Source organism: Carassius gibelio, chromosome A24 (assembly GCF_023724105.1).
Source record: "Carassius gibelio isolate Cgi1373 ecotype wild population from Czech Republic chromosome A24, carGib1.2-hapl.c, whole genome shotgun sequence".
Lineage (NCBI taxonomy): Eukaryota > Metazoa > Chordata > Actinopteri > Cypriniformes > Cyprinidae > Carassius > Carassius gibelio.
The window spans coordinates 10,668,830-10,692,382 of NC_068394.1; the positions used below are offsets into that span (position 1 = coordinate 10,668,830).

Sequence of the window (23,553 nt, forward strand, 5' to 3'; positions counted from 1 at the left end):
GGATGGGATATAAAATAGAATTGGGATTGGGCCTTTTTTTTCAATTTGATTTTAGCTCTGTGTTTAAACTGGCTCCAATTTTAATTGATCATTACATTTTGCCTGCATTTCTAATTACAAACTGATCACACATGTATTAATTTAGATATCTGATTATGCTATAGTTTCAAACATTTGTTCATTAGGTACCCAGTATCGCTTAGAACCTCACGTGGCTGGCACAGGTCTCACGATAACTCGCCAATTCTGAGTATAATCAGAGAATGCAGAGTGAACAAATACGTTTAAGTAGCTTGCCACATGCTCACTCATACAAAAAGTGTACTTTCCTTAGTCGTGCAGCTGCAACTTACTTGCTGTTAAGCCTCTGCATTAATGCATGGTGTATTTTTTGCCTACACTTTAAATCAAACCAACTTTTCCCACAGAATATGATGATCTGTTCTTTCTACCAAGAATCATTTTGTTGTTAAACAAACAAGCAGTTATAAGAGTTTTAATGTGCCTGTGGCTTTTCGCTTATAGAGAAATAATTAGCATTTTGCCACAAGCTTCAGTAGCTGAGAGTTTGCATTAAATATAATGACTGCATGCTTCTCATTAAAGCCTGTACTTTTCAGATTCAATAGTTAATCACCAGATGCAATGTGCAAAAGTGATGTAAATAAACAGTTATTAAAGTGTCAGCTGCCAGCTTTTCAAACATTCAGAACACTTAATTAGCCGCTTACTTGAGTCACAATTAACGACTCTTTCAATGTACCATTAGATGATTTCTTTTTTTCATGTGGGAAACCAAAACTCAATAATAGCTAGCTTCCAGACTGTGCGAGATGATGGTGTGGCGAGCCTGGTAAGACAATTAAAACATGCGGGCCTGATCTATTACTCTTTTGATTAACCTCATGCATGCCTGCTGTCTGGAGATTCCTGAAAATACACTCAAGATTTCTGCCATAATAGCTCTCCTTCATCAGAAAGCGGGAATGTGTCACTCCAGCAGAGATTTTTGAGGAGAATTTGCATACAATTGTTTCAAATTTGGCCAGGCAATACCAAAACGTTTCAGAACACATGTGTGGGTTCTTTGTAAATGCAGAGAATGGGCTGTAAAGATCTCAAGGTAACAGCTTTTCCAAACATACAATTCCACGACAAATATCACGTTGATAGCAAGGGAGTACAAGCTGAAATGAGCACAACTTTAGAGAATATTTCAGATCTGCTGCTGTTCGATATAAACATTTTACCCCTGTGGTTTGCGCTTTATTGTGCATTTATCGGGCCCATTCTTGGCGATGTTTAATAGTGGCAGAAATGCAAGTTTCCCGGAAGCCCTCAATATTGATCCAAATGGAAAAACCACCGAGCAGGACCCTGTGTTTTGTAGAAGATAGCCCAATCTTTCTTTCACCATCTGTGGAAAGTGCTTTCATTATTCAGTTATGTTAAATAACTCGTGACGCGCTGCAAAAACAATGGGGAAAACAAATACTCGCTTTCCTCAAATTTTACAAGAGAAACAATGCAGAACTGGGAGAAATAATTATCTTTCAAGCTAGTGTTTGTTTGGCGAAATAGCCTGAAGCTTAAGAAGGCAAGACAGTCTATCAATCTAGCCTTGGCAAAGGAAACCATTTAGGGTGTTTTAAATAGTGCAGTTGTGGGCAAACAACACATTACACTGTTATCCTGCAGCTTTTGTGCTATAGATAATAGTGTGGAGAAATTTATAAACAAATACAAATAAATACTGCATGAGCTCTGTTTTCTGCAGACATTACCTTAGAATGGGTCTTTTCTTTTGCCGTAGTTGGTGTCTACGCCTAGCTGTCAGTACGATTCGTAACTTATTTGATGATTAATGATTCATTTAGGGTCGGTCTCTGAATCCCATGTTTGTGCAGTAATTGGCCACTGTCACTGATTTATTTGGTTTGATTTTCTGCTAAAATCCAGCAATCTGATGGTGATGTGTCACTCTACATTTGAACATAATTATATTCAATCTATTTTCTCACATTAGTCCATTTAAGCCTAATTGACTGCTAATGACCAGGTGGATTAAATGATTAAATGATCACAACAACCTAACAACGGATATATTTCATAGTGTGATGATCTTCACTGTAAAGGATCTCATGGAACGACTCATCCGATATAATGTAACCACACCACGCATCATAAATAATTTCTAACATGGGTTTCTAATTTGATGTCACCTTTGGCTTGCAACATTGAATTTAGGCTAATAAAGAAACCATTATCATATCTGGTGGTTCTTCACCATTAGTATCTACAATAATACAATAATATGCAATGAATGGGTTCTACAGCTTCTAATCTACATTCTAATTACATTTTTATATATATAACATATTATATAATCTATGTGGAAAGTGAAATAGTTCATTGTTTTTTTTTAATACTTAGAACTACTTCAATGGGCTCTTGAATACATATATTGATTGGTACAGAAAGATTCATTTCAGTATTCTAATAGAAAATGAGAGCCCTAAAGGGCTTTTTAGGTTCTTCACCACTTTCACCATCTCCTCTGTATTTAGATCTCCTCTGATGTATATCCCATGGAATCCTCTATTTTCTTTTCTTTTCTTTTCTTTTTTTCTGTATGATGTTTGCACATTATTTTCGCCCCCACTTCAGCCTACAGTACGTATATAAGAATCCATCTTCCCACATTGAGTCATCTTAGACTTCAGAGCTGGACAGATAAACTGATATTTTAATTGATAAGTAGGCGTTGTTTCTCTCTTTTTTTCTTTAATGTTTTCCATCAAGCCTGTCGACCAAATCTTTTTTTTTTTTTTTTTTTTTAAGTGAAACAAATGGCCACTTATTTCATTCATGACTGTTTAAGTTTTGTGAGTTACAGAAAGGCCACTGGTGAGCATTTGTCCGTGTCCAGAGGAATGAACTTGTGAAGTATGTGCCTCTGACTGAGCTGACCTCTCCCTTTTTAATGAATGCACCACATCTGCTAGAACAGAAGCTACATTTTTATAGGCTTAAAATGCTGTCATGTCAGGCCACAGTAGTCATTGACAGCCAAGTTGATGATTATGTAATTATGAATGTCTAGGGACTAATAGTCATGATCTGTATGCCAGCACGGGGGTCTGTGCGTGTGGGTGTCTGAAGTGGGTTTCCATATAAATACTTGGGCTTACACTAGAATGTGTGATGGATCAGTGTTATACTTCTATAGCTGATTCTAATTCATTATAAGGGTACGTTTACACAACACTTTTTAAAAAGTTTTGCATACAGAAGACAATGTTTTCAATATGATCCCGTTCACACAGCTATCATGGATACAATTTACACACTTGTTGTTGCTTTGAGTGAATTATAGGCTACCACCACTGCTCTTTTGTCACTAAAATGCTATTTCATGCATTTTTAGTCAAGTGTATTTAATCTCAATCACAGACAGTGTACATTGGGCCACTTGAAGCAGATACTGTAGATTTTTTTAATCACAGGTTTATTCCCTTACGAAAGGAAAATATATTTACCAATATATTTCTTAAAATATATTGTGATATATTGTAATATATTATTTTCCCTTTTTATTTTCTAATATATTATATATTTAAATACATTTGATAATATATTGATGATACATATATTATATAATATATTGCAAAATATACAAATGATTGCCGCTTTCAATATATTGTAATATATTGGAAAAAGTAAATATATATAAGAATATATGCCTAATATATTACATGATATACCAATATACTGCAATATATTTTTGTTTTATAAGGGTTTACTCATTCGGCTGAGTCAAGATAAATGACATTTTACGTTTGACCTACAAGACCAGTGTAATGTTTAACAGTTATTACAGTCTTGACAACTTCAGTGTAGCTTTTCTCCAAATCATTAACATGTCAATCTCCTTCTTATTCTTTGGCTTACATTCCACCAGGCCACTTGAAATGTGATTTGCAGGGGGAAATGGGAACTCTTTTGAACTCCATTCAAGTTTGGTGAAGTGAATTGTGCAAATTTAGCCATTTGAAGAATACTTGTTGCCTTCGAGTCTTTGATGTCTATGAAATGGCTTTTTAAAATTAAACTTTTATTATTTTTTTTCTGAAGTACATTTTACTCTTCATAGACCTCAAAAGGTATCTGGAAACTAAATCATGTGGAAACTAAATGTCATTGTATCGAATAACATAACATCAAACTACTATATGTGTCATCTGCAAACACAAGAGCTTGTTTTTCTAGGTTAACTTAACTCGAATTAAATGGTGCCAAGGGGATTTTATGGATTCAAAATCTGCTATATAATCAGATAATTGATTAAATAATTTTCTATATAGTGCAAAGACATTCATGCATTTTTAACATTTTTCTTAAGTATCCAGATAGTTCACTCTCTCTAAAGGTTAAAACAATTTGAGTCAGAGTTTTGTGAACCGGGCAAATTTTATTTAGAGAGTTTGATCAAGCTCCTTCTTTAAGAGGCATAAACGACAAATAAATGAGTAAAAACCTCTGAGTTTATCAGCTCCATGCGGCTTGTGGATGATTTGAAACTGCCAGCATCTATTTAATGTGTCATTCTAAAACCTCACAGTTCAAATCAAACAGTGTCAAATGAGTGTGTGTGTGTGTGTGGGTTTAACATTTGCAGATATTCTGCTTTAGACAATTTAATTCCACAACATTTAGCAGATGATACTATACACAGTGACAAAAGTGTTTTTAGCATTGCATATGAGACCATTGTGATCAACAGATGGTAGGAATGTAATTTGGAATGATGTCTGCCTTGGAAAAAAACACTTTCTTTGCAACAACAAAGTGCAATAATACATGTAATACTGGTATAAACTGGTAAAAACAAGAGCAGATAATCCAAAATATAACTATATTGAGTTAAATTGAGACTTGCATTTTATACAAATTAAAAAAAGCATTTTCTTTCAAAAACTTTAAAATCAAGTATTATATATATATAAACAATTATAAATGATTGTGACAAGTTAAATATTAATATAAATATGTTTTAATGTAAGTTCTTTAGTATGAATTAAAGTATATTTGAAGTCATTTTCAAGCATTTTCTTGAGTTCTTTGAGTTCTGACTCAAACTATTAAATAACAATGTTTGAGATTTAAGTTAATTATATCGCTTTTGAAATTTTCCTCAAACTATTAAATAACATTTTTCGAGATTGAAGTTAATTATATTGCTTTTTAAATTTTCCTTTAAACCTTTTTTATTATAAATGAGTTCTGAAAACTCAAGTAAAAATGGTAGAAATTGTGAATGGCTGTAATCAAAGATGTTATTAATATGAAATAATTTTTACAGTGGAGCATATGGACGCTATTTTATAAGCCCTGAAATAAAAATTAATCATAAGCCCTGAGGTTTTTTATGCAAGACTCTTGTCTGCTGTGAGCAGGATGTTGTCCAGTCTTGGTGGACAGACTGCTGCATTGTTGATCTGCATTGCTGATCAGTTGATCAATCACTGGACAGCTGCTGAGGGAGATGAAAAGGCCAGCCAATCAGATCAGAGAGTTATTGGGATGACTCCAGTGGAAACCTCTGGAGAGTTCAGATTTCCAGGAGAGCTGCCTCACTGTCAATCTCCTCTGACAGACACTTATATACAGACACCGGCGGCGCCAGGGGGGGTCTTGGGGGGTCTCAAGACCCTGCCAAAAAACGCCTTGACCCCCCATTTGACCCCCCACCCTCTTCCTGATTATATATATATATATATATTAGTGATGTCAAAATTAGCGCGTTAACGCATTCGATTAATTTGAAATATTTAACGCGTTAAAAAAAAATAACGCAATTAACGCGGTTGCAGTTTTTTTTTTTTTTTCAGTTGTGGCCTATGTGTGTTCAACGTGCAAAGAAATATGGTTAAGACCAAGGAAGGACTTTTAGACGGAAAGTTTCAGTTTCAGCCGGATTACTCTTCAGTCTGCCACAAGAAACAGCAACATTAAAATCATGAACTCAAATGTCATTGTTTAAAAAAAAAAAAAAAAAAAAAAACAATGACTGTAACAGTGCGTAAATCAGACCTTTCTGTAACGCTAACGTTAATAAGCTTAAACGAAAATAACGAAATAATTGTGTAGTGGAGTATTTTTTGTACACAGTACCGCGAACTGTCAATCACTCCTGTACGCGCGCATCACTGTCCTCCTCAGCTGCAGCAACTTGCGCTCTCTCTCTTCATCAAGCTTTAAAACAAAAAGGGGACAAAAAGATCATATTGTCTTTGTGCATAGGCTATAGATTAATTAGATAAATTAATATCTAAATTTGTGCCTTGCCGTCTACGGTATTTTTTTAGAACTTAGAAAAAAGATGCTGCAGCCAATGAACAGCCAGCGGGGGCTGCAGGACGACTCAACCTCCGCAGACAGTTTTTAATGTTTATCAGACAATAAATACTCAAGATTTTGCTTTAGTATAACTCACAACGAGTTTCACACACCTTCTCCGGCCACGTTGAGTTGTTGACACTTAACAGTGGGAAAAGCGACACATGCGCTATTCACTTGTATAACTTAAGGGTGAATGGGTAATGTAGTTTCTGCTCTGGGTGGGATGAATTAGGAAGCTTGCATTGTGAAGGGCGCTCTGAAAATCGGCAGTGCAGGTAAAAGATTAAAACCTCTATTAAAACAGATGTCCGGTACGCTACAAGCACGTTCTGGGCGCACGGAGAGGTGGCGGTACGCTCAAGAGCTATATTTGGAAGTGGCGGTACTGAGTACCAGTGCATACCGGCCCACTTAAAGCACTGGCAATGACTATAATTTGGAATTTTTTTTGCAGTACACTTAGAATTCAACATGGAAGTCATTTTTGTTTTTTATTGGCATTGATTGTTTTGAAATTCAAATGGTACTTACATGCCTGTGTTTTTATTTCTGTAATAAATATGGCTTTCAAGCCAACAGTTAATTTGGAGGATATTGATGGTTTATTGCAGGTATGTTGTTTACATGAGAAAATCTGTGTTACAAGTTAAACAAAAATTCCAATAAACAATCATATTTTGAATTTAAATAATTTATTTGTCTTGAGTTTACATTAATTATTTACATTTTACATTTACATATCCAAAAAGTTTCAGTCTTTTAATTGCGATTAATCGCGATTAATCGCGATTAATTTTAAAAAATTGTGCGATTAATTAGTTAATTTTTTTTAATCGATTGACAGCACTAATATATATATATATATATATATATATATCCGGGATAAATATAATAAAAATATCTTCAAACTACGCAGAATAATAATAAATAAATAAAATAATTATTCTACATTTATTTTTACACTGGACGAGAATCGTTTCTGTCAGACGCGTCCGATTCGAGAACCGAGGAGCTGGTGATACTGCGCATGTGTTATCCAGCATGAAGCAGACTGACTCACAGCTCGCCTGAACTGATTATTTTGATGATTGATTCTGAACTGATTCTGTGCTAGTGTTATGAGCGCGGGTAAATCGAAGGCTTGAAAGAAGGGCAGTCATCGCGAATGACATTACATCGAGCGCAAAACAACCGGTGAACCGTTTTTTTCCCAACTAGTTTTATTTGATCGAACTGTCCGAAAGAACCGGTTCACTTGAGCACCTGCTCCTTTGCCCCTTAAGTGCCCTTTTGTCAAAGCAAAATCTCCTCGATTTTTTTTTGTAATAACATTCCCTTTTGTGAATGCCTGCCCACGCCCAATCATAATATTAGTACAATTTATTAATAATAATTTAGCCGTAAATAAAATGACCAACATGATGACCTTACGACGACCTCATCCGACGCGCATTTTTTAATTGCTAGAGGATATTTTCAACATCGTGGCAGCTGGTAAGTGGAGTTTCATTCTCAGCGAAGTGATTTTGATGTTTATTTACTTATTATTATTTTACAAGAACGACGTGATGTGAGAACATGCAGATATGTTGCTGTGTGTAGAAGTAACGCTAGCGTGCTGTTTGAGGGAGAAAGGTTTCACAGACATCGAAGGGTCTGGTCTTTTTTATGTTATTTGACTACACTATTATTATATTACACTAACGTTACTTATTTATTTTTTAACAAATAGAGTGCCTTAAAAATAATTATCACAACACTGGTAAGGCTTATTCAGATTTTCTCATTCTCTGAATTATCATTATAAAAATAAAAACTATTCAGAAATGAATTAAAATATAATTATATTTTAAATGTGACGCAAATATTATTATTTTTTCTACAATAGCAACAGTGTTTACAACAGCAAGACCACTTTAGCCTGTAAACTCAATAATATCTCTCTGGAAATAAATGTAAAAATATCAATGGCAATAAAAAAATGCATAATATACCTGACATCAAAGTGCAGTGTGAAGGATATGAATAACAAATGTAGCCTGTCATTTGTTTACATTGCAAAGATGTTCGATTTTAGGCAACAACAACTACAACAGTAATAATAATATGAATCACTTTATTCCAGTGAATCAGTTTTTTTATGTTTTGTATCAATATTTAAGGTGGACTTATTGATTAGGTCCAACCCTTTAAAGTTTGAGCATATTGTTTGCAAACTGCAATTGATTAATTAATTATAAACAAAGTAGTTGATGTTCTGTGTTGTTTTTCGTTGTTTAGTAGCAGTAATATGCAGTTATTAGTCGTGTGCACTGTATTTTTTGTTGGTTTTCATGAGACCCCCCTTGAAATGACCAGGACCCCCCATTGCCCCCCCCAATCAAAATTGTCTGGAGCCGCCACTGATATACAGACACCAACCCAGTTTACATGAGAACTGTTGTGTAAAGACACATATGTACAATATATGCACTGAATTACAATGCATTAATCGTTGAATCTAAAGTGGTTCAAAACGACTGTTATATCCTGTGTGTGTGTTGTCTATGGTAAAGTATAATGTCTAACTGAGCAGTTCATTCAGTTTGTGCTGTCCTTTATTAGCAGTTTTGAAGGTCAAAGTTATAAACTTTAGATCTGAACACAACCATTATTATTTTTCATGTTTGTATGGATCATGTAGTTTCTTGTAACTCCAGTGTACCTTGTGTACCTTTTTATCCCATTATTCCTTTTGGGATTTTAGCTTTTCTGTGAAAAAAAAAAGAAAAAAAGAAAAAAAAAGAAGAACAACCAAAAAGGAACAAAAAACTAATAACTAATACCGGAAGCTGCTAGGCCACAGCAAGTTAATTTTGACTTTACATTTTTTTCACCAGAGAGAAGAAAATGAGAACAATAAGCAAGAAACTCTCTCCATGCATTCTTCTGGAATATTTTTTAAAGTCAGCATGAAATGAACATTTTGTAAATGCATGTCATGGGTCTTATTATAAACACTTCATGCATATATATATATATATATATATAATGTATGTTAGGAAGCTAATCCCTGTCCTAAATGGTGATACATAGCATCAGTATTAGCACTAGGGATCAATACAGATTTCAAGATTCAATTAGTTTCTAATTTGATTTCAGGTTCATTTGATTCACTTCGAGATTAGTTTGGCTTGTTTTAGTTTTTATTGACATAAGAAAGAATCTCTTGCAGCAGATGTTGTAAATTACATGAGATAATCTTACTTTTTTTTTTAAATTAACAACACAGTTTGCTATTGCAATTTATTTCTTTAACAGATACAATTTTCAACAATAAAATGATTATACTCATGACAAAGGTGGATATATGATGAATGAATGGGATCAAACTTAAGTTATTCTGTTATTCTCTTGATCATGTGAAATTACAGCATGAGCATTTGATGTAGGATACAGAAATCCATATCTGAGAGGACGCTTTGAGTAATGTTTGGGAAACATTAATTTTGTAGTGAAATTCATTGTTTCTTTGTCGCCTGATACTCAAGCAATGTCAAAGATTTTAATTAGAATTTGGTTTTATTATTAGTCGGCTACACATCATATTTCACATTTTCTCTTTCCTTGAAATGTAATTAGGGCTATTATGTACACAGCATTAATTTCATGAAATTCTGAAGATGGGAATTTTGAAGAGGAAAATGGGGCTCCGGCTCAATAAATCCATTGCTAATAGCCTTCAGAATGAGTAAGAAAGAGCCAATACACTGCAAACGCATTAGCAACACCCCAGCCAGTGGCGTTGTGCTCCTGCCCTAATGAAACATTAGGTGTGTGAATGTGCACGTGGCTGGTGAACATTCATGCCGGTGTTTGTTTCATGTTGTTGCTTTAATTAAAGTCCGCTGGTTGACACTCGAACAAAGGTGCAACCTTTTAGCGCTCCCATTAACCCGAGTGAGCCCTGCTCCTTGGGAACGCCATCCCATAATATACCATCTCAAGCCTGGGTCAGAATTAAGAGGTTTGCTGGAAAATAGAGTTTGGCCTTAATTACTGTGGTGATGTGGTGCAGCTGTGTTCGGAGGTTCCATTGTTATTGTCCAACCACCTGTTTATTGCTTTTGTTGAACCTTAAATTTTCCAGAGGGCAAAATTATCTCTGACTCTGAGTCTATTGTTCATCTGATGATGTTTTGGATAGTAGTTCTGTGCATGACTTCTTTTAAATAATACTCTATATTTTTTTGCCAGTTCTGCCTACATATATATATATATATATATATATATATATATATATATATATATATATATATATATATATATATATATATATATATATATATATATATATATATATATATATATATATATTAACATAGATTACATTGTTAATATAAAAATTATTGTGTACGTAATATACTAGATATAACTATGTAACTAATATATATATATATATATATATATATATATATATATATATATATATATATATATATATATATATAATTTATACAGTAAATTTTATAAATGAAAAAGTAAATCCCAGCAATTGATATTGATATAAGTGTTTTCTAAATCCTTGCCTTACAGTCAGTTACTTTATTTCACCAGTATCTCCTCTTACAGCTTCACACACATTACAGATATGGCTCATGGCTTCACATTATTGTCAGCATTGTGAGTCTGTCTGTTTGTGTGTGTGTGTGTGTGTGTGTGTGTGTGTGTGTGTGTGTGAGTGATAGAGAGCTTGAAGTAAAGAGAGAGAGACCAAGAGAGTGTCAGTCTGCATGCCTGCTTCTGTTCCCCTATTTATTTAGTTATTTTATCCACTGATGGTAAAGGACAGAGATTCGTCACCCAGAGTTTAGTGGAAGCATCATCATTGCCCACAGCATCAAGACGACCAATGAGATCATCTGGCATGCTTGTCATCTCTAGTACGGCTGCCGGAAAACTGTGACTATGGTTGTGGCTTGCATGTGTAGCTGTCATTTGTTGATAAGCCAGTCTCTCCCTCTCTGTATCTCTTGATTGAATAGAGCCAGTAATAGTGAATGGCATGCATCCCTTTAGCGAGAAACAGACATAGGACTGCATCACTCCTCCTCCACCCTTCCGCTGCCTCTCTGATGCTTTTAATTCCATATCCTCAGAATGTTTTCACAGTGACCACAGAACAATTTCACACATGGGATCTCATGCCAAACTGCGTGGAAACGATGCATGTTTGCTAGATGGGGAAAGAAGAATTGGGGATGAACAAAATAGGACACAATTTAATATTCATTGGAAGATTTAAGCTCTGAGAGATTCTGATTTGCGAAATATAGCATGGTTATTCAAATGAGATATTAAACACAAGGGTGCAGCCAAATTCGTTTATTAAACCCACTGAAATTGAACTGTCTGACGCAAAAAAAAATGGATCTGCTTGACAGATACAATATTTTTCTCTATCACTTTGGGAGAAAAAAAGATCAATTGTGAAGGCACAATGGAAACAGCTTGTTCAATGCAAAAAAAATCTAAATCAGCAATTTTAGAGATTTTGGGCCAGATTCTGGCAGTTCTGGCAGTTCTGTTATGTCGCTTAAAAGGCATGGACACAGTTATCTTTGCAACTGACCTTATTGAATATGCATTTGTATGAGTTTCCCTTTCAGATGCAAAATTTATCGGAGGAGAGGATTAAAATGAATCACGCAATGTGATTTACTAAAGTTTGCATCATTACTGGTATTTACATCATTATTTAACACTCAACAAAAGCATGTCTTAAAGCAGACGCTAATTTGTGCTGCTCTTGGTAGATTGTTTTTGGTCATTATGGAAATGATCTGGCTGCGTCTGTGCTCTTTAATTTGCTGCATTGACAGCAAATCACCAGCAGAACTTTTCACTCCCATTTTTGGAATTGCGCTCTCACTCTAATTTGCCCTGTTTAATAAACCTGGCCCTTTATTTAATCAGTATCGAGATTGCCTATTTAATTGCACATGCTCATTTACTCTATTTACACATTTAGATGAACTTTGTCATCATTTAATGATCGCAAACACAAAAATAACTTATGTAAAGTATACTGTAATCTTTAGAAAATCTTTAAATTATATATATTTTATACAGTATATATTATACATTAATTTGTAGATGAATAGATTTAATTAAAAATATTTGTATGCATATTTTTAGTTTGTTAAGACAAAACATTACAGAATTTAAAATCATAATTATATAAAATATTGTTTATTATTTTTATTATTATTATTTGATATCCCTTGTTTCCATAATATTTCAAAATAATATAGTCATTATATTTTCTTTTTATTTCTATATATTTTCTTTTCTTCTTAATATATTTCTACATAGAGTATGTTTTTCATTACAAATTATTTTATCTGAATCCAAATTTCTTAGTAGTTGGTGTGTCCCTCCTTGAATCTTAAATATTTCTTAATTCCTTTTACACCATAAAATGTATTCTTCTTTTTTTCTTGAAACTTTCTTTTTATTCCCAAATCTAAATTAGATTTTGAATGCCAAATGTGATTTATATTCCACTGTGAAATGTCTTTGAATCTCCCACAATCAGGTTTAAGAAGTTTTCATCTTTTCATCTTGTCATGCTCTTTTCATATTATCATATTTCTCTGCTATAAATCCTCAAGTGGAATGTAACCTTCCATTATTATAGTGATATAAATTCTGAATTGATAAGGTGATAATCTATTGTTGAACCGAAAAGGAGCCTTAACTAGGTAAAATTGTTGTAATTTTTTCTAATTAAGCTGATTCTACCGCACCGTGTGACTTCTCTTGACAGCAACATTTTTCAAAATATTTTTAATTCTCCAAGAGTGTATCCATCATTTTCACCTGAGATACTGAGATAACACGCACACATCCATGATCAAATGTACCTGGAGGCTGTGGCAAATCAGTCGTCAGATGCTCACTGAATGGAGTGGGGAAAAATGAATTTGATCTTGCATAGAGACTGATCACTCAGTTTTACTTGAGCAGAGCAGTCAGTCGAGACCTGACTATGATTAAAATGCCCCCTTCAGCTTTCAGGAAACACCCAGTTGACAGCTAATAGCCAGCGGTACAAGATTTGATCATCAAGCAAGGTGCACATTAAGATAGAAGACAAAGGAGGTGCAGGTGTCCATATACACACACACATACAGACATATATATAGATGTATATCCTTTTTTTTCTTTCTTTTTTTTTTGCGTTGCTGATGTTGAATCTGTCTAACAGTCCTGGAGACACCAATTGTTTGATTGTTTGCCTTCATACTGTGAGCAGATACAGAACTTTATAGAGAGAACTGAACACTTTAATGCATTTGGAAGAATAAAAACATTAAACATATTCAATATATCTTGTACTAAAACTTAGTCTACATCACAACGTTGGAAGATTTGCATAACACCGCCCAAATGTTCACGCAAAGAAAGAAGACATGACTTTCATTCTTGCTGTTCCCAGCGCTGCTATGTTGTGGAGACGCTGTGTTTAATCATGAAACTACTTAGTTCGGCCTTCCAAAAGAGGTCTCAAGTAGAAATGAGTTGGTTAATTTGTATTTACAACACTGTTCCAGAACAATTCAACCCAAATATTCAAATGTGTACAGCGTATTTTACAGAGGACAAGGACAGTTTTCTTGGAGAGTAGCTTACAATGCCAACATCTGTTTTCATACAGTAGGGTAATTCCAACTTTGCAAGTAAAGTCTGGCACTTTTGACTCATAGTTTGTAAGTATGTTTTCATATTTAAAGAAATTGCCACTGATGATTCAAACGTGAGTTTTGAGCAGTGTAGAGTAGCGCTTGTTGAGTGTTGTTTCTCTCATCAAAAATGCAGACATGGGTTTATGTTAACGGCCAATCACAACGTACTGGATAGCTGGCCGATCATAGCACACCTCACTTTTCAGAATGATGAGCTTTGTAAGAACCATGTTTTAGAAAGGCAGGGCATAGAAGAGAAACAATAATGTATATTATGTGGAAAATAATGTGTTTTTTGACCCTTAATTCTCATAAACATAGTTCATTACACAAAATACATAAATAATCTTATTTTTAGCAACGTCATATGACACTTTTAAGGGCATTCAACAACAAATAAAGACAAAAGTTTGGGCTGAATTAATGATGTGGTGATGTGAGCTAGTCTTTAGATGTTCATGTAGAATCTTTTCAGCTTGTAAATTGATTAGGGAGATGCGTGAAGATCAATGTATATTACAGCATTTTCTGGATTTTATCTAATCACTAGAACATTGCACAGGTGCCTTTCACTGTTATCGCAGCACACATACTGTGAGAAAACAAATTTGACATAAAACTGGCTCTAACTGCTCTGGGAAATAGACAGCCTTGGCAGGACGGAAGAGCGGTGTGAATGAGAGAACGATGAGATAATGACCATGCTGGCTATTAAAGTGATGTGCCTTCCTCAGGCAAGGTGAATCAGCCTCATAACCCACCAATAACAACTGGCAGTGTTTTCCACGTAAAGTCTGTTCTTAATATTAATGTACAATATGTAGAGTTTTGTTAAAGAATGATGGATAAGGAAAATGGTTTAAAATAGCATATCTTGAACACTCCTACACACTGGCCGGTACAACATCTAATAAACAACGATAACACGCATAGTATAGACTTAAAATCAACTTAAAATCCTTGTTCAGTTTGATAGAATGATAGAATTGATATCTCATGATTTTTGTCATTCTATGGTTGAGCGTCAGAGACAGTTGTGCTATTTGCTCAGGGCAGAGGTATTCGCACGGAGACAAATGTCACATGGACAATAAATCTATTTTGTGACATGCTTCTCTTTCGTCTTCCTCTCTGGAATACAGTGAAATTTGTTTTAGGATTGAACAACGATTTGCAGGCCTCTCAGTAATGTGTCTTTGCCATGATCCTGATATACGATCCATCTGATTTCTGCTGTTTCAGCTCCCCAGATACCACAGAAAATGAAAGCCTGTTTTCCTTCATCTAAGCCAATCCTGGATGCTCCTTTGTGGTGATTACAAAAAAAAAAAAGTACAAAGATAAACAGTCCTTTACACTTTCTGTGTCAAAATAATGACCAAATAACGGCACATCAATTTCCAACACAAGCTTCTACAAAGAGAATTATAGTGCTGTGACAGCAGCGACGCTCGACAAGTAATGGATAGAGACACTCAAAAAGGCATACTCATAAATGATCGAAATTGCTTTGGAAAATCTTCAGCTCTTTGACTTATTCCTCAATGATTTACCCTGAAAGTGTAGCTACAATGACACGTCAGCGAGTCCTTCTCTGACTTTTCACTTTCAGTAAATTAAAGACTTGATCAGTTCATTTTAAACTGTGTTATCGGCTAGTACAGACCATATCTTAGAGCCTTGGCGTACTTTGCTTTTCATTGCCCACCTCGTCATTTAGCTGACACTTTTATCCAAACATCCAGTACATTTATTAGACGGTCAATCCCCTTGATGTCCTGAGGTTAATAGCTTTGCTCAGGGACATAATGATGATAGCTCTTGGCAGGGTTCTGAACCTACAACCTTTGGTTGCTAGTCAAGACTTTAACCACTAAGCTACACATCTCTTGAGTTCAGGCTTTTCTAACTTCACTTTATTTTTCTCTTTCTGAACTGTATTGAGGGAAAACAACCCAGACCTTAAGTATAATATGTTATTATAGCCCTATTTGAGTTTCCAGGAACCGTTCACAATGGTCAGTAATGCCGTGTTTCAGGCAACCCGTAACCCATGTTTTTCCAACTTTCTACCCATGAAAGTGCATTGGAATGGCAGTCAAACCCATGAAATCGTACTAGATCGATGTAATAATAATAATAATATTGCCTACAGATGCAGTGTTTATTCAAGTTGTACACAATGAAAAATAGATTTTAGTATAACGTTGCAATACAATTAATAATCTAGCTAAAATGCCTGGAATGCTACAAAGTCGTGAGTCGTGGTTTGAAGTCGTGACTTACGGGCTCAAAAAACTGCCTGGATTGCAGCATTAGATATTTATTTATATATTTATTTCAAACTTTTAAATGTTAGTGATCATTATTGTTGAACTTTGCAGTCATTGAATGGAACCGGATCCAAACTGAACTGACTTGAGCTGAAATATGACGTACATGTACTGTCTTTACAGCAGAATTTCAATTTGCCTTATCTTTGATGAGGTTTGTATTATTGATGGTCATTTTCCTTATTACTCTGAAGCTGCTTGGAAAGAATGCATTGTCTAAAGTGCTACTATCTCCATTTTCATGTCTTAAACTCAACTGACATAGATGATTGGATGTTCATCTTCACTCCCTGAACCAAGTTTACATGTTTTAGCACTTAGTTCTCAAGAGAAACTATAATGCTTTATTTTCTTAAATTATTAATTGTTTGTTTTCTATCTGTCACCATAAAGCCATGTAGATGACAGTAATTATGCCATTTCAACACTGTACTGTCAACTGTAATTGGGTACCTCTGGTATCCACCAACAGGTTGATAAGAAACACATGACAGAGTGTACTGTTTCCACATGTCTTCTGGGTAATGGGAATTGTCTGGTGAGAATGAGAAACATAGAAGACATAGATCTCTGTTTGGACAGCCATCTGTGTGAGATGCATTTCTGTTGAATACTCCTGGTCAAAAGACTGATTTGACTGGGGATTTGGAGACAGCCCACTAAATATTGTTTGAACATGGCAGATGCTGATTAGAATCAGACATTATAAGTCTCTTCCCTGCTCACATGTGAACATGTCCTCCCTCCATTCAGGGTTAATGATTGAGTGAATGGCTGAAAATAAATATATTGAATGTGTTCATATTAAATGTACCAAAATGCAGCCATTGGTCACGTCTGCTGGGGCTCTTCTTGGACAGTTAGTGTCTGGAAGCTGTCTTTGCATATGCCGTATCATTTTTTTGCCATTCATCATTGAGATATCTGTCCAGTTTGGCATACCCTGTTGTCTCCAGTTGTCTGAGACAGAACAATAGCATAAAATCAGACTTTTGTATGCGATTTGGAACTTGCAGTAACTTCTTGAATTGTTTCACTGCTCATTTGCATACAGTTAAACTTTGCATTGCCATATGTGAACTGTCACTCATTACCTCATTATGATTTTCAGTCGCTTATGTGCTACAAGATAAAATTTGAAGAACTGTCTTGGTTGATTGCTTTTTTTTGTTTTTGTTTTTTTTATTAAAATATTGATCGATCGGTTGATAAATTGCTAAACATGTACCAAATACCATATGCAACTTGTTTTTATGTGCATGTATATATATAGCCTATTGTAGATTTGTTCTCTTATTACATTTTATATAAAATAATGACTTTACAATAAGGTTCAATTAGATAAATTTAAGTATACTGTAACAAATGTACTGCTCATTGTTAATGTTAGTTAACGCATTAAATAGAGTAAAAAAATGGAACCTTATTGTAAAATGTTACAGATTTATTTATTTTATATGCATTATATTTGTTACATTATATATATATATATATATAAAATCGTGATTAAATACATCCAAAATAAAAGTTTTGATTACATAAGATATGTGCGTATACTGTATATATGAACTATGTATACAGAAATACACACAAACGTCCACACATCTCGAAAGTAATAACTAAATTCAGTTCATTGAAAATTTTCTTCATATCTTCCGGAAAAGATTTCTTGCCTTGGCATTTTAGCCTTGTAACCATGAAGCCCTCAGACCTGAGTAATGACCAGCGGGAGCACAGCATCCATCCTCCAAAAGCTTTGACTCTTAAATATGCTGCTGTTAATGGAGCTTGCAATCAGAAAAGGTCTGCCGTGATGGGCATCTCCGCTCAGTAAACACTATCTCCTCTAATTTCTTCCCACATCTTACTCTCCTTAAACGGATAGATTTGAAATTGCTTCATTGCTTTATATTGTTTTTATTTCCAAGTGATTGTTATGTCTTTTCTCTTTTTCTTCTATAGAAAAATGTGATGAAGCTCTGGTCACACCACTCCCCCACAATGCCTTCACCAGCTCCTCTGTGTTCACCAGTGGCTATGCACCTGGATACGCCAAGCTAAACAAAAGAGGAGGTAAATTTAATAATACTTGCCCAAACACATATTCACGCTCACCAATGTGACTTGCAGAATGAAGTCACATTACCTCTAAAGTTGTGAACTTTCTTCGGATGTGGTTTTTTTTGTGTGAACAGTATATTACAAACTTCAATTTCACAGGTGCTCAGACTTGATGTTGTTTGTGTAATTCCAATAAACATCCATACACTATATGGCACCGCAGAGTCATTACTTCACTAACTCCAGCCTGGAATTATTGCGTGAATTACTGGGCTACAAAGGCTCATCCCATTATGCCAAACTGTGCTTTGTAAAACACTATGTGCTTAAGACTAATTGAGCGAAAATCTACAACAGATGTGCCATCGCTGTGATTTATCTCGGTGAGATTGTGCACAGTTCACATATTTATTATTTTCAGTTTGTTCCTCATCACTCATTAAAAATGTTATTTAATTAAAATGGAAGTTCTCGTAGGACACGTTTAGTTTAGTTTGGTATATTTGATGGAACAAGATCATGTTTATTTATTTTACTAGGGAGAAAGCAGAAAGAAATAAACCACTGCTAAATGTGCGTAGAGATGGTTTATTTATTTATTTATTTATTTTTGCTATGTAGGCTCTCAGGGGAGAACAAATTCGGATGCAAATGGATGTTTTATATATGAGCCTCACTGTGGGAGTCTGTAAAGGCCATGGGTTTGATGGGCTTTAAATTGCATGTTATTTCTAAGCTCAATGAGTCACTGTGCTCTATTATGTACACAAAATACTGTAATATTAATCGCTACTGTAACTATGCTTCCTATTACAAATCCTTCTGAGAGGCACAGTGTAAGCTCTTTACAAATCTTTCTTCCTTGAGGAGATTCAGTATTGCCTTTGCATGAATAAATTGGTGTTGATGGCATGTCTATATGCATATGCATTTTTCAGTTGTTTATGCTCATGTACATATATTGCAGTTTACCTCAAAGGAACAGTTCACAGAAAAATGACCATTCTGTCATAGCTTGGCTCGGGTCATTATTCTATGAAAACTTTTTGCATATTTTTTGTAAGTGTGCACAATGCATTTCTACCATATTGAATGTTGTCTATTGCGGACAATATTAGTGATTTATTTGTTGATTGATATCAATGTGGTTATTGTGGTTATTGAAATATTGGTAAGTAAATGGTGACAGAATAATTATTTTTCTGTGAACCATTCCTTTAATGTCCTCTTCCCATAGAACATACAGTATTTAGTAGCATGGTACTGTATGTTCAACAACTAGAAATAGTTATAGTTTGCTTGGTTTTGTGTAATATAACCAGATTGATTTACTTTAGTGAGGGACTTAAATGTTCAGACAGCACAAACGGACATAAGATTGGCAGCAACTGTAATAACAGCAGCTTGCATGTGTGTATAAGGCCGGCATTTCCATTCAGCCACCTTTCTCATTGAAGGCCGGTGGGGTTTGTGAGTATAAGCAGTGGGATATGCCCTCTAGCACTGCCTCCATCAGCGACACAGGGCTCCCTGTCACTCTGAAGCCACAGAGTTATGTCCAGTGAGCGTTCTCCACCCTGCCAGTCTGCATACATGAGGCTTCATATCAATGAAATGACAGCTTTGTGCACCACAGAGGTTCTTCTCTTTTAACCCTTGTGAACTTTAGAGATGCCTAGGGGAGTGATGTTTGAAAAAACTCTCAGGCTTGAGTCTAGTGGTACAGTATGTGTCTTTTTCCCCTCAGCTTCATCAGCAATTGGATTCTTATTACTGCAGGAAAGCCATGATGCATGTTAATGACGCCTTATCAGAGTTGAAAATAGGTTATTCCTGTCACTTATGACATTCTTGCCCAGAATCTGCATCCAGATAGGCAGTTACCATCGATCTTGCATAGTTTTATGTAGTCATTATGACTGATAATAATAGGGTGAAGTCTGGACCTTATCCTGTCGATGGAGTAAGACATTTTTATACATGATAGATGGCATTTCTTTCCCTTTTTTTACTCAATATTATGAATAGCAATGACACTGGGGACCCTTTAATGAAATCCACATCCATACAGCACATGTTCCGCTGAAATCACATTCAGTCATTTTTTAAATTTATTTTGTATTATTATTTTTTTTTCTAAATATAATTACCTTAAGGACAATCCCTGAGACAATGTCCAATATCACTGGGCCAGAAGGCTGAGAAAAGATAAATTTGACAGTATGTTGGCATTAGAAGTTTGCATCAGGGTGCAGGTTTGCTGCGGTACCCTGGTTGATGATGTCACAGAGGAAGGCTCATTATTTCTAGTTAGATGAGCAGCATCATGAAGGACTATTGTAGGTAATGTCCATATCCCAGCATCCGATATTCTTTCTCCACCATTGATGCATTATTTAGCCTTACTAATGTAAGGCTGAAAATAGAACAGAAAAGAGAGATAGAATGAGCATAAAATCAATAGAAAGCAGGATTGGTATTTATCTGCTTTGATGCGTGTTAGTTATAGTGATATCATCCTGTATTTCTTATGCAGGCATTGTATCATAACAGGGTAAAATTTATGTAGTTCTATCATTATACTGCTCTGTCGTTCTATCTGTCATCTTTCTGTCTGTCCTTCTGTCATTCTATATATTGTTCTATCACCCTATTCTTATAATTTGTCATCCATCCATCCATCCGTATGTCTGTTGCTCTATGTATCTTTCTATCATTCTATTGTTAGATCTGTTTATTTTTTTGTTTGTCTATATATCTGTCCATCTGTCTGTTTGTCCATCTGTTTGTCTCTCATTCTATCTCATTATATCCTATTCTATTGTCTGTCTGTCTGGCTTTCCATCTGTGCATTAATTGTTTCATCTATAATTCTATATTTCTGTCTCCAAAATGGGAAATCATAGCAAACAATACGATGTTAATAAGATCTTGTTGTAATAAAAGAATAAAAAAGTAACATTAAATAATTTGAACAGAGACTGTATGGAGAAACTTAACTCCTCAGAAGTTTACAATAAGAATAACTAAGTAATTACAGTTTTCCTCAGTCGCTTTGGTGCATTTCTCAAATCATCCTTAATGTCTTTAATCATCCTTAACCATCCTTAATTTCTCAAATCCTCCTTAATCCTTTGTAGTTCTTCTTCACTGCAAAGGAGTACAGTATCTGCAATTCTTAAAACTTTCACTCAGTCTCCTAAAGACCTTGACACTATATGAAACACATATATCACTTCACATTTTTCATATGGATTTACATCAGAAAATGGCCTGTTAAAGGTCAGCTGTAATCATGGCACCCTGGCATGTGAGATGCACACAGCCATTTTACTGCCCTCGGCATCACCTCAAATCCAGACATCAGATCTGAGACTTGTTGAGGCTTCCTCCGCTCTCATCTGGCAGGAGGGGCATCTATTTAGCAGCAGTTCATCTGTGAGATGAATCTGAGGGAAAGGTCAAACCTCGCTTCATCAGAAACCTGTTTGGCCCACACAGCTGGAGATGGGAAGGGACAGACGGCTGTTCTGGCTGGTATGTGGGAAGCAAAATAGCCTGTTGGAAACTAATGAGAGGGAGAGGTGGGAAAACTGAGGCGAATGACAGAGGGGAAGGAAGGTTCAGTCCCCCAGCCTTCAGTCATGTACCCCAAGCTCAGCTGAATACCAATGTGCCCATGCATAAGATTGAGGGAGTAATATTAGGAATATAAGCAGTGATGCATGTCCTTTATTTCCCTTTCTCTTACTTTATATTTCTTTCTCCTTTTGCATTCTCACAAAGTTAAAATCAGTTTCCCAAGTGAATTCAATCTTTCTCTTTATTATATATTTTATACATTATGGATACACTGTAAAAAATAAAAAATAAAAGTTTTATCATGTAATCTACAGTAACATATATACATATCATGGTAACATCCAACATTGGGGTGTTTTATAATATATATATGACATCAACAGCATCCTGGAAAAGAGAAATCCTGGTGTCCAGCTGATTGTTTGTATCTATTTATTTTATTAATTATTGCTTAATTTTATCGTATGTTTGATGCATCCAAATGTTTTGGGCATTTGCCATTTGATGATGAAATGAAATTAGTCATAGTACTTCTGAATTGCTGCACTGTAGCTATAGTATACATCCTGCACAATAGCCTCATCTTCAGTGAACTGCCTTTACTGTAATGAACAGTTAATAACTGCTAAGGGCATTTTAAGGCACCAAAAAGTGGTGTTAAATGAGGAAGCGATGAACTTTGAAAATTGTTGTGGTAACAAACAATACCCGCTAGTTTGTGAATCTGCACTGATGTGATTACTGTATAAATAGTGTACTATGAGAGCTAAAACTTAACAAAATTAAAGAAATATTGCTTAATTCATTATTTATTTATTTTTGCTAGAGTTAGATTTTGTTTATTCCAATGATTCTAAAATCACAATATTGCAAGACTATCTATAGATAAATGGTGTTTTAGACTGATAAGCGTTTTTTTTTTTTTTTTTTAGCATTCAATTTTTAGGTTTTGAAAACTGAATTGTGAGGCATTACACAGACCATATTTTGCAATTCTGACCTTTTTCTCAGAACCTTAAGATTTGAACTCGGAATTGGCAAATCAAGTTTATATCTTGATTTGCAAGAATCAAGAATCAAGAATAAACAGAATTCTTACAATTCTAAGATTAAATTTTCCATAGATATTTGAATTCTTAGTTTTTAATCTCACAATTCAGTTTTTTCTTTTTCTTCACCATGGAATAAAAAAAAAAGAAATTGCGACTTTTTATCTCAGAAGTATGACTTCATTTCCTGCAATTAGGAGTTTACAGTATATCTCACAATTCAGATGTTTCTTCTCAGAATTGTGTGTTTATGTCTTGCAATCTTAAAAAAAAAGGTCTGAACTGATACAATTTTTATCCTGTGGTGGAAACAAGAAAACATTTATTTCACTATTTTAATTTTTTATTTTTGATCAAATCAACATTGCCTTGATGAGCATAAGAAGCAAAAATATTTAA

The 23,553-nt window shown here is 34.8% G+C and overlaps 1 protein-coding gene across 1 annotated transcript in view; it reads left to right on the forward strand.

Moving 5' to 3' along the window:
- Window positions 1-23,553, forward strand: part of LOC127946186 (contactin-associated protein-like 2) — a 361,215-nt gene that overhangs the window by 106,504 nt on the left and 231,158 nt on the right. Inside the window, exon 2 of the mRNA XM_052542554.1 lies at window positions 18,425-18,535. Within this exon, the coding sequence (XP_052398514.1) occupies window positions 18,425-18,535 (111 nt within the window). The remainder of the gene's footprint in view (window positions 1-18,424; window positions 18,536-23,553) is intronic.